General features: G+C 41.8%; 2 protein-coding genes across 3 annotated transcripts; one reads left to right on the forward strand and one right to left on the reverse strand.

The window, feature by feature from the left end:
• LOC116260609 (subtilisin-like protease SBT1.8) lies at positions 1-2,325 on the reverse strand. Its single transcript, XM_031639060.1, has one exon. It carries the CDS (start codon positions 2,323-2,325, stop codon positions 1-3), a length of 2,325 nt encoding a protein of 774 aa, XP_031494920.1.
• Positions 2,326-5,839: 3,514 nt separating this feature from the next.
• On the forward strand, positions 5,840-13,730 carry LOC116260894 (protein AE7-like 1). Of its 2 annotated transcripts, XM_050079678.1 has the most exons (6): positions 5,840-6,336; positions 6,555-6,661; positions 8,435-8,534; positions 10,947-10,992; positions 13,136-13,286; positions 13,417-13,730. In XM_050079678.1, the coding sequence occupies exons 1-5, from the start codon at positions 6,223-6,225 to the stop codon at positions 13,243-13,245; spliced, it is 477 nt and encodes a 158-aa protein (XP_049935635.1). In that variant the 5' UTR covers positions 5,840-6,222; the 3' UTR covers positions 13,246-13,286; positions 13,417-13,730. The 2 variants fall into 2 exon arrangements, with proteins under 2 accessions (XP_049935635.1, XP_049935634.1); XM_050079677.1 differs by having other exon boundaries at positions 13,136-13,730.
• The last annotated feature ends 697 nt before the right edge of the window (positions 13,731-14,427 follow it).

The following is a 14,427-nucleotide window of genomic DNA, read 5'->3' on the forward strand; positions in this document are numbered from 1 at the left end:
CTACTTCCATGTCACGGCCACGGGGCTTCTTACTACGTAAGCATCCGGCGTGCCCATACTGGACCAGGTGATTGAACCAAATTCCTGGCGGCCTCTGCGTTCCCCTAGCTGGGTGGAGGCTTCAATGGTGATTCTGAAGGTGGCCTTCTCATTAACTTGGAGGAACTGCAGCTGGGTTGGACTGACCCCGATCTGTACGTGTGGCGGGCTGTTGACGGTCACAGTATAATACCATGGGCCTTTGCCTCTGCCGACGTTGGTCACTGTTCTCTGTGTCGCCATCACCATTGTTCCGTTAGCACCAGCACCACCCGTGCTGTTGTCGCCGATCACAAAAGATATGGAGGGGTAGTTCAGATCGGTTGGCGAGGAGAAGGAGCCGATGGTGGAGCATCCGCCGGTGGCGTTGGATCCGAGCAAGAGTGATATCTGCTGGTCCGTGTACTTGATGGAGCAGATGAACTTGGTGTAGTCGGATGTGTCGGCGTCGTAGACCAGCCCAGGATCAACCGCTTTGTTCGGAGAGATATGGCCTGCGCCCATGGCGAAAGGCGTGGCGACGCTCTCGTCCACCGTGTCTCTGATGGGCTCTCCCGGGTGATTGTTGTCCGCCTGGAATGCGGTGGTCATGAGCGCCGACTTGATCGCTGATACGCTCCAGTCCGGGTGGATCGCTTTGATCAATGCTACCAAGCCGCTGACGTGAGGGCAGGACATGGAGGTGCCGGAGATGATGTTGAAGTCTCCCCGTCGAGGGTCGCCTTCGCCGGAGAAGCCGACGGCGCGGGACCAGGAGGCCAAAACATTGACCCCCGGAGCCACCACGTCGGGCTTCAGGATTTGAGGGGCCTCCGCGTTGGGTCCTCTTGAGGAGAACGCTGCGACGGAAGGAGCCTTCTCCGACCGATCTCCGATAAGGGTGGTGCCGAAGACCTGGACGTACGCGGTCGGGTTCTTGGCCGAGTTCAAGTAGGCCTTGATGGTCGCAGCCGCTTTGGCTCCCACGAGCAACGCCGGCAAGACATGAGCATCTGCGATGAGTTCTTCGCCGTTGCTGGCTTGGTTCAACAGTATCATGGCCGCCCCGCCGGCTTCTTTGACAGCCATTCCCTTTTCGACACGCCCCGTCATTCCTCGCTCGCATACCACCACCTTCCCTTTCACCAGCTTAGGGTCGAGTTCCGCCTTGAAGCAGGACCGAGCTTCCTCGCTCCTCCCAAACACCATGGGCAGCATAGCGGCAGAACTTGCACCGGGAGGATTCTTTCTTTTTCTGCTCCTGCCCTTGTGCCCGCCTGCTTGCAGGGTCTGCTGGTAGAGGGAGGCGCCTCGAACCAGAGTTCCGTCACCTAAAACCGCCATTGCCGGGAAGTCGCGGTCAATGGTGCTGGCTCCGACGGTGGCGATCCACGGGGCTGCGTTGACAACCGTCGAGGGAGTCGGCCCACTGTTTCCCGCCGAGCACGACACGAACACACCCTTCTGCATTGCCTGGAAGGCGCCCTTAGCTATGGGGTCCATGTAAAATGGCGGAACGCCGTTGCTCCCAATGGACAGAGACAGGACGTCTACTTGGTCCTTGACGGCGGTGTCCATGGCCTTGAGGATGTCGGTGGCATAGCAGCCGCGGGACCAGCACACCTTGTAGACGGCGACGCGAGCTCGGCTGGCCAGCCCCTGGGCGTCGCCTCTGGCGTAGCCAAGGAAGGAAGCATCGGCGACGAGCGCGCCCCCGGCAGTAGAAGCCGTGTGCGTCCCGTGCCCGGCGGTGTCTCTTGGGGAGGAGACGTCCGCAGCGCTGCCGATTCGGTTCAACGGCAGCTCGCTTCCTTCGCCGGCGGAAGCTGCGGCATCGTGCCCAGAGCCGAAAAAACTCGCACCAATCAGCTTTCTGTTGCAGTTCGACGAATTGAAGTCCGGCCCCGTCTGGCACCTCCCGCGCCATTTGGCCGGAACGGGGCCCAAGCCAACGTCGTTAAAGCTGGCGCTCTCCGGCCACACGCCGGAGTCCAGTACCCCGATGATGATCCCGTCCGCGAAGTGAGAGTCATGCCACAGGCCTTGCCAGGGATTCAAGCCCATGAACCTGGGAGTGTACGTGGTGTGGAGGTGGTACACGGAGTCCTCGAAGGCTCCGAGGCATCCGTGAGCCGTTCGCACCTTCGCCACCTCTTCCTCGGTGAGGCGCGCGGCGAACCCTTGAGAGACATGCAAGTAAGTGTACAGCAAACGGTCGGCGTGCTCGCCGTCCGTAGCTTCTTCGAGCACCGATGAGTACCAGAGATCGTGAGCCAAGAATCGATCTGGTTTGGACGACGAATCCATGTATACTATATAAACCTTCGTGCTTAACGATTCGCATGAGGTAGTGTAGAAAGAAAGAGCAGAGAGAAGCAAAAGTAGGCACGAGGCCATGGTCTTGCTTGGAGTCGAGACCATCATTAGAAGAGAAGAAGGAGCCATGGAAGCTAAGAAAGAAAAGGAAAGGAAATCCTTTGCACCCTTTAGGCCATGGCGCTGGCTGATGATATCTGTGACTATCAGCAGCAGAACCAACAAAGGATTTTATAGTTGAAGAAGTCGGTAAAGATGGTTCGTTTCCCTGCATTTCTCCCCGGTGACCTCGTCTAAATTTGGAAGAGAAAGAGGAAAAGGACGTAAGAAGAGCGGGAGGCTGATGCATGGGCACCTGACGATCAGATGAAGACCGAGGACGTCTAGAGACTCTTGGCAGGCGGCAAAAGTTATGTGGACGGAGAGAGGAGCTTCCGGCCAGCCACTGACATCACGCTAGAGAACATGGAGCGCCGAGATGAATCGGTTACACTCTGGCATACTCTCGACTTCAGGAAAGAACGCCGCTCATCTGTTGTTTTCTGAAATCACCATCTTAATTGCATGGTTATCCAAGTGGAGCGGGACGTTTGACAGGTTAAGTGGATGACAAATTTGGAGGAGGAGGTTTTGGCTACTAGTTGACGTGAAGAGACGTGCTCTTATGGCGTGGAAAATGTCATCTGAGTTATGTCTGCTTGCGAGCTGCATGCCGCCATGTCCACATCCTTCTTTCTTTAGAACATTAAGAAACCACATCCAAGAGTTTAAACTCAGTCTCCCATTCAGCAGCAGAGAGCTTCATCTATGCCTGGTAAAACCCTGCTCTTAAGATCAATCCTGATTCCTGCTTATGAATATTACGCAGAATTTCATACGAGTTGAACTCAGATTGTTTAGTTTTATTTTAACAGCTAGCCATAACTCAAGTCTGTAACAACCCCCTAAATAGCATCTCTTTCTGTCGAAGAGAGAAAATGGGTATATAACCAGTTCAATCAAGCACTTAATTACAGTTTCCTTGTAATTTAAGTCATTCAGTAAGTGAAGACAAACATTGAAGGACGTGAAGGTCAGCCTTTGATGCAATTGATTAAGATTTAAGAGTGGAAAACGTGAAAGAGTATCCGTTGTTTATCCATATTAATGTAAAGCGACGAAAACATTAAGTATTAAAGAGAAACTAATGCAAACTGCAGCATCCAAAATTGGAGTTAAAAAGCTAAAGAAAAACGTTTACATCGGAGATGATAGGTGGAGTTGGAGCATTCATGCTAGCTCCTGTACTGGAAAACAATGCTCAAAAAATGGTTCCCCTTATTTTTGTTCAGAATCTAAAGAACCAACAAAAAGTTACCTGTGTTCATAGCAAGTGAAAGAAAGATGGTTTCCTTGTTTAAGTGGCATTTAAAATGAAAGCTCGAAAAGCATGCGAAAAAGAGTAAGATTTTTACGGGAAACCGTTTTCTCTTTGACACAACGTTGTAGAAGCAGGCCATGTTTTATGTGTCTTTTACAAATTAGTTCCGGCAAGATTTTTTGTTAAAAAATGCTGAAGTATTAGCTATCGTTGACCACCACACGCATGCAAGTTCATGATATAGAGTCTGTTTGGCAAAAGAAACAATTCATAATTATTTCATGAATTTGTTCTAAAAGTACAATCATAAAATAATTTTTATGATTCTGATATCTGTTTCATATTCACGGTAACATGCCGTAGTTAATGATCTGTTGGGGCTACAAAACTACAACAAGAGACTAATATCATTATTTTTGGAACATCTTCCTATTCAGAACTCCCAGCTGAAACTTCGTGCTACGGAGTTGTGTTTCAGAGAATAAACTATATGCGTGCGATCGAAAGAAAGCTAGAAACCTTAAATATCGGAAGCATAAGTCCTACACGTAAAAACAATATTGCACAAGAATTCCAAAGTAAACAACTCAACAGTTTCGTGTGCTTATAAAATCTTGATATAGACAACGATAGAAGGTTTGTAGTTTAATTTGGATGTGACTATCATGGTGATCAGTTTTGCCAAATTAAGTGACGCTACTCCACATTTGCGGGTTTAAATTAGGCATAAAAGTTCAAGCGAAGCTATGTATATGCAAATAGTTTAAAGCATTTAGAAGATGGAATTTCTATACGGAAAACTAAACAGTGTCGCTTGATCTATTGTTAATGTAGCATGTTTATGTTAAGCCAAGGATGGCTGTTAATTTTAAGAACTGTATTCCAATGGTTGCTGAAAAGGTAAACGATTGCGATCTGCAGAAGCACGTAAGGCGGCAGAAACAGTATTATAAAATGATGATACTCCATAAGACCAAGAAAAAAAAGGAAAAAGAAAAGATTGAACCTGTCAAAGGCAATGAAACCTCAGTGCGCCATTTTTGGTCTCGTACGCACCCAAATGGGTCAAACAGGGGTCGGGTGCAGTCAGCCTCATCCAGCTAAAGTCATCTTTTTCAAACTCGCACCCGACTCGCGTTTGACCCGAGTTGGGTGCGGTCAAAGGCGAGGAAGTCTAGTTTGGTCCAATTTTTAGGGTTTTTTTAAGGTTTTTAACAAATTCGACCTTTCCCTCTTCCTCTACCTTTTTCTCTTATGCGTACCGCTAACATGAATTTTTTTGATCCTGTTATTCCTTTTGAGGTGTTTGATGATAATATCGTTGGAAACAATCAAGAAAATCAAGGTGGAAGTAAAACTCAACTCTGATTGATGATGTATGGACTATGAAGTATGACTGTATGGAGTGTTATTCTATGAACTAAAAACTAAAATATATTTCTTGTTGAGTGTTGAATTGATAATTGATAATGATATCATGATTAGCAAATTATAATTTTCATACTGTTATTTAATAATTTTATGGTTTATAGATAATTTTTTGTCATATATATTATATAATAAAATACTCTCACTGCACCACCGCACCAAAATTTTTTGAGATGTGCCGCACTGACCCCCGCACTCAAGTGACATGATCAAAAAAGAAAATAAAGGAGACCTTGTACTAAAAAGGGAATTTCATTATACTTCTACTTGCATATATATACATATATAACATGAGATTGTTTTCCCAATGATTGGTCGTCTACATGTTGCCTACGTCTACATGTTGCCTACGTCGAGACCGAGCTGGCCAAAATTATTTATTGTTCAACACTTTTTTTTTTTGCATAGGCAAGCGCATGATTTTCCACTTACTTTTATATGTTTAACTCCACCGTGGACCATATGGATAGTTCAAATAATTGAGTCCGACTATTTGATTTCGGATTTTACAAATGCAAACTCCACCGCTACCGATAGTAGAAATGAAGCAAAATAATGTTTATATATCTAAGTAAATGTAAGCGAGTAAGGATTTTGTTCTTACGCAGTCTATGAGTGCTTTTAAAATGTAAAAAAAAAAAAGAAAAAAGAAAAAAAAGAAAAGTAAATAGCGAGAAATAGGTAAAGATGAAGAAACGGATTCCTGAGTCAAGCCAAGAAACCACCGCGGCTAAATTTGGCGAGAGTGGGAAGGCATAGGCAGGTGCCGGCGGTGAGCACGCCGTAAGAATGTCGTCATCATCCATAAGTGCTGGTAGAAGAAGCAGCAGGTCGAGAAATCAGGGGGATTTGACGAGAAAATGAAGAAGGGGTGTTCCCTTCTTCCAGGTCTAAGGAAATTTGCTTCGTGCCACGTGCGCTTCGAGCACCTGGCAAGTGGCCACAGGTCCACCGTCGTCAATCTTTCGATAACCACCATCGTCAATCTTTCGATATCCGAGTCACACTGAAACCTCTCACTCTTTCTCGCAAAACGGCCGGTTTGGGGAAAGCGGCGACTCTGGCTGCAGATATCGAGGAATACAGGACGTAGAAGAAGGATGACTTTGGGCCTGATCAACGCCAACCCCGTGGTGCACGCCAAGAAGGAAAGGGTTGCTCGAGCAGAGGATGCTCACAACGATGATGATGCTGTCGATGCCCTCGATGTCTTTGATATCCTTTCTGCTTCCCCCCACTAGAGAGTTATTTTCCGATTGCTGCTGCTCTTATCATGCACCTTGATATCCCCTCAAGGGTGAAAGAGTTTGCTTCCTCATATATGTGCTTGGTGCATGGTTTTGTGAAATTTCAATGAAGGAAACGGAAGAATAACCTGTTATTCATGCTGTTTTCCATGTTTCCGTTGTTTTATCTTTGACTTCTGATCTCAGATTTCGTCCGGGATATTAGAGATCCTGAGCATCCTTACTCCTTGGAGCAGCTCAGCGTTCTGTCAGAAGAGTCCATCACTGTCGATGAAAAGCTCGGTCGGATTCGGTGAGTATATCCCAGCTAGCTGTCCCTTTCCCCTTGCAATAAGCAGCTTAATTTAATGGTTCCGAAGCACCACCATCGCGGATTGTACATGTAAAGCTCCAACTTCAGTATATCCTGCATGGATGAGTTTTGTGCTCCGTGTCTTGGCTCTGTTTCTGCGGGAACTAGTCGATCAAGCTGCAAGGTTTTTGAATTATCCGATCGTTCAAGTCTTGATCCAATCTGATTAGTGGCATCAATGAGTTGTTCTGCAGTGCTATCGTTCCGTCGCTGAATTAAGCGACTGACTTGTCCGGTGCTCCCACATCTCTTTTGGTTTTAGGCCGTTGATTGACACTATCGCAAATTATAAACTCACAGAGATGATGATGCTATACAGATATTGTCACCTTTTCCTGTATTGGGTTTGAATTGGTGTTCCTGATGCTATTACGGGCGATATACATGGTACTTGGGCACTACGTACCTTTTGTTCTTTAAGCATGCCGCGTTGACCAGAGTGTCTCCACAGACACGAGCAGCAGTTTTGTGCTTGACCTCGCCAACGCAAGTACTCGAGAGTTCTTACGTTTCTTTGCCTGAGGATATCTCACTTATCTGAAGGAATTTTGTGCTGTTGGCACTCTACCTTCCTTATCAAACTGCTTTATGTCGATAAGAAATTTTTTTACAGTTTAAGTCTTCATTGTACTGGCTGCTGCATCGCTTCAAGCCAGTCCACGCCAATCATCTTCCATTCAGTTGATTGGAAATGGCATCTAAGTGCATGACTTTCTCTTAATTGCTCATTACTTTGACTTTTGCTTGGTGTTTTTCACTTATATTGCATCCATGCTCTTCCAATAGCGCCTTCCCACATCAGATAATTTCCAAGTGTCATTTCAAAGTTGAAGAAAAAAAAAAGAAACAGTGTTTTCATGCTTTAACGTAATGTCATGCTGTTTGCTTTGATGCCTACTCAGTTGCGGATCACTATAGTGAGTTGCATCCACGCTCTTCCAGTAGTGCTAGCGCTATGGGCCTAAGAGCAATCAGCTAATTGCCTTCAGTGTCATTTCCCCAAAAGCATTTTCCATAGATATCACATTCGTTATTGTGTAAATTGAATTTGATTGTGCAATATCTTTAGATTTTTTATATTTTATTGCCTGTCTGTGCTGCTTTTTTCTTTGCATTGAATTATCTTCTTTCAGTTTTTTCTCTTCTATGGATGGAAGTGGTCTTTTGTACCTGGTAAGTTGGGCGATGAAGAACCATGAGTCTCTGTGAGACTTAAATTGGTAAGAAATGTCAAGTCTGACATCAAATATTGTGACAGCAGTAACATGAGAATCAGTAGAGTTGGACACAACCATCTAGATGCAGCTTAAAATGATCTTTCTACTGTTGTTGGAAGAGGAGCTTGAATCAGAATACCTAATAAAGGGCATAAATTTTCTAAATGGGTTCAGTGAAAAGGTCTTTCTCTCGTCACTTACGGATATTTCCCACTGTTAACAGGAACTATGTGTTGCCATACTTTGTTTTGTTTAAAAAATTGTTTTCTTTCTCTACATTTGTTTATTTATGTATTTTCCAATGAGTATCTTTTGTGCATGTGTTTATTTTATCGAAGAATCCTTGGTTGTTGTCCTACTGTATTTGCCAATTAGATCATGCAGTTCCTCTTCCTTACGGTTCCTTCTTAATTTCTGCTTATATAGATCCCTTTCAGATTGCCTATCCCCTCTTTCTGTGTATTTTGTGCTGACCAAAGTTACATATGTCATATAGGATTACTTTCACTCCCACCGTACAACACTGTAGCATGGCAACTGTAATTGGTTTGTGCTTACGAGTTAAGCTGATGCGCTGCTTTCCACCTCATTTTAAGGTATAATCATACAGGATGATGCTTCTGATTGCATTGATGATGTTTTTCTTGTCTGATTATGTATGTACGAATTGATGTTTGAGGTGGTATTTGTTATTTTGCTTTGGCCTCCTTTTGTTTCCTGAGTGAAGTCATTACTCCACATCTTTTTTTATGTTTCCTCCCTAGTTCTTCCTACATGTCTGTTTACTTTTCTACTACTTCATGTATCTGTCTCTCCTTCCTCTTCTCTCCAGTCCTGCATCCGTTGCAATTTTGTAATTTATATTTTCTTATTAACTCGTGGATATCCTTGTCTGTCAAAGAAATCTTTTCCCAAAACATTGTTACCTTTCTTTCGACAATTGCAAAAAATGTAGTATGTCATGGATTATGTGTCCGAGCATAATATGGGTGTTTGATTGACATGGATCTAAGATCTAAGGTGATTATGATATTTTGGTGTCTTAGTTTGCAAGATTTTAGATCCTTGGTTTCTAACAAGGATCTCATATCCTTTGTTTGAAAATCTAAGGATTACATCATGAATTTTTGCTCCTTGCATATTAAAGCCATCTGACTTGAGACCCATGGATTTGTTGCATAATGTGGATCTTAAATCCATGGTTCTTAAATTTGCTGTTACAGAACCATGGATTTGAGGTGCGAAGCACCTTAGATCAGACCCTTGGTTAGATCTGGGATATGTGTTGGTGCATTTATCAGAGAAAGCAATTATTGATCTCAAACTAACATGCTCGGCATGGTTTTATAGGTTTAGATATTTTTGCTATAATATGGATGCTGGGGAGCAGGTTTGGATCTTGTCATTTTTTATATGTTTTAGGGTGCTCATCCTTCCTCATACTTTTACCTCGGCCATGAATATAGTTTGTTTTCAGAAGTTCTAATTTAAGAGTGAATATGCATAAGCATGTTATTTGATTCTTTGTACCTTAATTTTCTCAAGATAAAAATTCGTTGCTGAATTCATTGTTTTCATAGTTAAGAAGCTGTGCTGCGCTGTTGACAGGGAACCACAAGTTTTGAACCTACATGGAACAAACATGCATATGTGCATGCATGTCTTGTGTGCGAGACAATAGGATTGTGAAGAAAGTTTTTTGTTGTGGGCAAAATTTTCCAGATACGTGTGTGTGTGTGTATATATATATACATTGGCATCCTTTTGTTTGGAAGTTATGTGACTTGAGAAAGTCCCATATCTAAGATTTTCAGAAAGTTTGGTGGTCAAGTATTTAAGTCCGTTACTACTTTTTTTTTCTTGATTTACCAAAGCGAAGCAAGCAGTCAAATATATTAGGATCCACTAGGTTAGACATTTGTCAATTTTGGGCTAGGTTGTTATAGTGGGTATGAGAATTATGGTAAACATTCAAACCTAGAGATGACTTGCAAGGATAGCATTCTCAAGGATGACCACTTCATCTACACGAACTGTTTCAGAAATACCTAAATTCAAAGGCATAGTAAAAAGTGAAAAGAAATGATTGCTTCTAAAATCTACATCAGTATGGTTGGGGCCCACTGCAACACAAAATCTGAGCAGATATAAGCAATGATAAAATACATGAAAACTTCAATCATTGGCTGATTTTCATAAGTCTTCATTCAAAGCCTCTTAAATCAAGCCCCAGTAAAATGTTACCTCAGATGCTTACCTCCCTAACAGTCGTGCCACATCCTATGAAGCGTTGCCCACCCAGATGGATGTAGCTAGATGCACGGAATGAAGTTTTTCCTGCCTTCTGACATCCTCATTTGTGAAGTGGCTCTGCTACCATTTGATACAAGAATATAGTATATACATACGGACATGAGACATCCCTGTCACACCTATTTGGAAATGTAAAACAGGACAAGAAGACCTTGCAATATTGTCTTTCTATGATACAAGACAACACCCTTAAACAGAAACTGTACATACAATATGCCACACGATAAAAGAAATGGAATATTTCTTAGCAATTATCTCCAAGGTTGTTGGGGACAATAACAATTAGTAAAATGCCTGTACTTCAACAATGGGTTCTGTTATTTGCCCATATTCTATTCTAGTTAAAAGTTAATCACTGGTATAAAAAAGAAATTATTGGATGAAATGCATGAGTACCTTTTTCATAGCTTTCATCAGATTTCGATGCACACACATTGCACTTGACTATTGAGAGAGCAAGGCAAAGGTGAAGTGCTTCAGTCATGATTGAGTTGATTAAATCCTGTGCAACTTTGAGTGTCAAACATTTTCTTTGTTTCTATGTTATCATGTTATCATTAATCACAAAATTATGAGATGTCATAGTATTTCACTCCTGGGTTTCCATGTATGTCCGTACTCTTTTCTTCAAAGTAAGTTCATGTTACTACCATCTCATGCATTTATTAATAACTATGGATATGTGTTGTGTGTAGGTTGACATTAATGTGTCTCCTGGATCTCATGCAAATGAAGATTCAGGTGCTTGGGCCATACTGCTCCTCTTTCATATTCATTCAAAATAAATTCATATTAGTACACTCATCTAATTGTTTGACCATAATTTACTTTTGTAATTTTTTCCATTTTGATCATGTTCCTAGGAGGAGTCTCCTAGTATATTTTCATTCCTCTTTTTTTTGGTCCGTCATAAATTATAATACTTGGTCTGCTCAAAATCTTACAGGTAACCGTTGTGAATGTTCCATTTTTCTTCCTTGTTTCGGATGTTCTGTAGGATCTTGCATAGTTTTGTTTTCTTTTCTTTCGTTTTTTTGTTTTTTTGTTTTTTTTGTTTTTGACAAACAATTCTTGCGAGAACATCAGCAGAATGATAATGTAGGATAATTATTTCAAATTATCAAGTGCATGCACCCCCCTGTGGTTCATTCCCATCCCAGCTCATCTTTTTACTGCTTGAATTACAAGCCCACTGCTTCTTTCTTCTTTTTAAGGGTGAGTGGGTCATTCCACCCGCCCTAAGAGAGGCCACAGCCACACCCCCCCCCTGTGTGCACTACCCACTGCATGCATAGCTTATTACCTATTATTTTCACTGACTATGTCGGTTGCTGGGCTTTTCTTACTTACAGCAATTGAAATTTTCTTTTCCTTAAGCTGTCGTTAACTTTTCTAGAAAAATTAGAACATGCATGGGCAGACTTTATGTCAAGTAGTAGATCATCTTTTTCTTCATTTTGTTGGGATTTGGAGCCTGATCCTGTCCTGGTAGGCTGCCGCCTATCTTTATGTAGATCTAACTATCTTTACATTAGGGATGTTATTTTAATTTCTATTGTGGCAGTTTTACCAAGACCCCTTTATTAAAAAAAGAACCATGTCCTTGTAGCTATCTCTTTGATATAAGGAAATTCTAGTGCTGCCATGGATGTAAAAAGACATCACGCCTCTCTGAATCACGTAAAAATCCCTATGTTCTCGTCTGATTATCTCATTTACTTTCTTGTTTCCTTCTCGATCTTGAAGATCCTGAGATGGCCATTCTCCTGACTTTTGGTGGCTGTGTTCTAGCAAAGGTAGCAGCAATAGTAGTAGTGGTCGTTATTAAACCATGGTGTAGAATTAATAAGGAAGTAAATGGTTTAGATTTGGTTGGTCTAACTATGTTGTAAGTCAGATTTGGTCAAAATAGGTGCAGCCAGAAGAACCAAAATCCTGAGCCGCATTTTCATACAATGTTTTACCAGGTACAATATCATGAGAGTCTATTTTAGGGCTTGCAGTTCATGAGGACAAAAACAAAAGATCATGTCGACTTGACAGATTAAATTTTAGCAGTTTTTTCCCAAATTCACCTCCTGATATATGGGCTATTGACAAATTCATCCTTGTTTTATTGTTACTGATAGATTGGGCCCTGCTTTTTGCTTAAATCAGTTCTTGAGATTAAATTTGTTGATCAGAACTTCTGTTAAAGAAAGAATTAGTAAAATGATATGCAAGTATTCAAGTAACATAAACCATTTTTGCAAGTGTATGGCTATAGTAAGCTATTAATCATGGTCAAAATGACAATATGATCGATTTGATTTTGTCAAGGATGCATTCGTCAATAACAATAAAGCAGGGCTGAATTTGGGAAAAAAAAAGTTGTGTGGTGAAACCGATGGAACAGTGCTTTTCAGTTTTCCTTTTTGGAGGTTAGGTTTACATGAAAAGTGGGCTGCCATGAGCATTGCTGGTTACTGGTGTTTATCCACAAACAATGGCTATTCATAATTCATCTCAAACTTACCTGAAAGAGCTAATTTATGTCTCTCTCTGCTTGTCTTTTTTTTTTTCCTCAAATGGTCATATCTACTTTTGGAATTATGGACCTCAATTTTCATACATTTTTTTATATAAAAATGGTGGGGTCTTTATGGCCATGCCTTTTTTCCTTAATTTCATGGTTTTCATTTCTGTGATAAGATGCGTGAATCAACCCCCTGTCAAAAAAATGAAATTACGAATCAGTCCTGTTTAGTGATCTCCTCCAAGTATCATGAAAATCTATTCGAATCTTGAGCACGTAGTATCAATCAAATCAAGGTCATGTTTTTCTTTATTAGATACTTTCTAACTCAGTGGTACTTGCCTAAAAGCTTATATAATTTCATTGCAGTTAACAAGCAATTGAATGATAAAGAAAGGGTTGCTGCAGCTTTGGAGAATCCCAATCTTCGCCAACTCGTTGATGAGTGTCTCCAGTCTAGTGAACTTGGTGGTTGCTGAGTTGGCTACTTTTTCTGAACCAGCCATACTACCTCCAGAATGTACGTACCCAAGGAAGAAGTTTTCTTGCTAACAAATGGTGACTTGAAGATGTGTATGTTGTGTTCATTGCCATGCATAAAAACCAGAGTTCGGAAGAAAATGTGACAACTTTCATTTACTCTTCTTTAGGGATGGAATTCTTCCTGCATGAGATTCTTCCAACTTGGAACAAAGATCTGAACCACCTGAACTTATCGCGAGAGTTGCAATTGAACCTTAGTTTTAGCATTTACCATCTGTGACACGTTGAAAGAAAAGTTCACAATAAGCTTTTGAAGCTTGAACATGTATAACTTGTATTCTTTACCTTTTTAGCTGTGCTTAGGTACGTACAGGCCCCTTGCAGTTTGTGTGGTATATGTATCAGATGCAGTACCAAACTTTGTTGTTGCTGGTGTTATTGTTTTCTGGAAATACGTCTAGAAGGAATATTTTAAACTTCCTATCGGTTCATAAGCTGAGCAGCCCTTAAGAAAAACGCACAAAAGGAATGAAACTGGAGAGAGAGAGATCCAATTGGGAGTCAATGTCAGTGAGAAAGAAATCTAGGAGTTACAATGTGGGGCTTCAGCGTTTCCTTTTCTCATATTTCGGGTATGGAATTGGCAACTTCATGAAAAGTAAAGAACCAATCACATCAACAATGTTTTCATGTTCTTATGGGCTGGATTCATGTTGAAATTGCTGACTCTCTGGTGCCGTTTAAAAACCAAGGATCTTGGTTTTGATGTGACAGGGGATTCATGAATCATATTAGTGTCCCTAGTTTTATCGAACTGAGGACTTGAAGTCTGATCTAACACTACGAAAAAACATGGAATCGCTTAAGATTCACGCTCAAAATACTCAGTTTTCGAGTTTTGCATTTTGATTTGGATGGTTTTCTCATCAAAGGTCAAAATATGAAAGTCAGATGAGATCCTTGGATATTCGATCTGCCGAACTAACGGCTCAAGTGCCCCATAGCAGAGCCATGGTCGAACTAAGAAAAGACGTCTCAACGTCTCATCTTATTTTCTGACATGAAATTTCTCGTACGATTGGGCGTCTGAAAAACGGTATCCATACTCCGGCACATAAAACATACGGTCAAATTAATTAAAAATTTTAAATTCATTAAGGCGGTGCTTGATATAGTTA

Source organism: Nymphaea colorata, chromosome 9 (assembly GCF_008831285.2).
Source record: "Nymphaea colorata isolate Beijing-Zhang1983 chromosome 9, ASM883128v2, whole genome shotgun sequence".
NCBI lineage: Eukaryota > Viridiplantae > Streptophyta > Magnoliopsida > Nymphaeales > Nymphaeaceae > Nymphaea > Nymphaea colorata.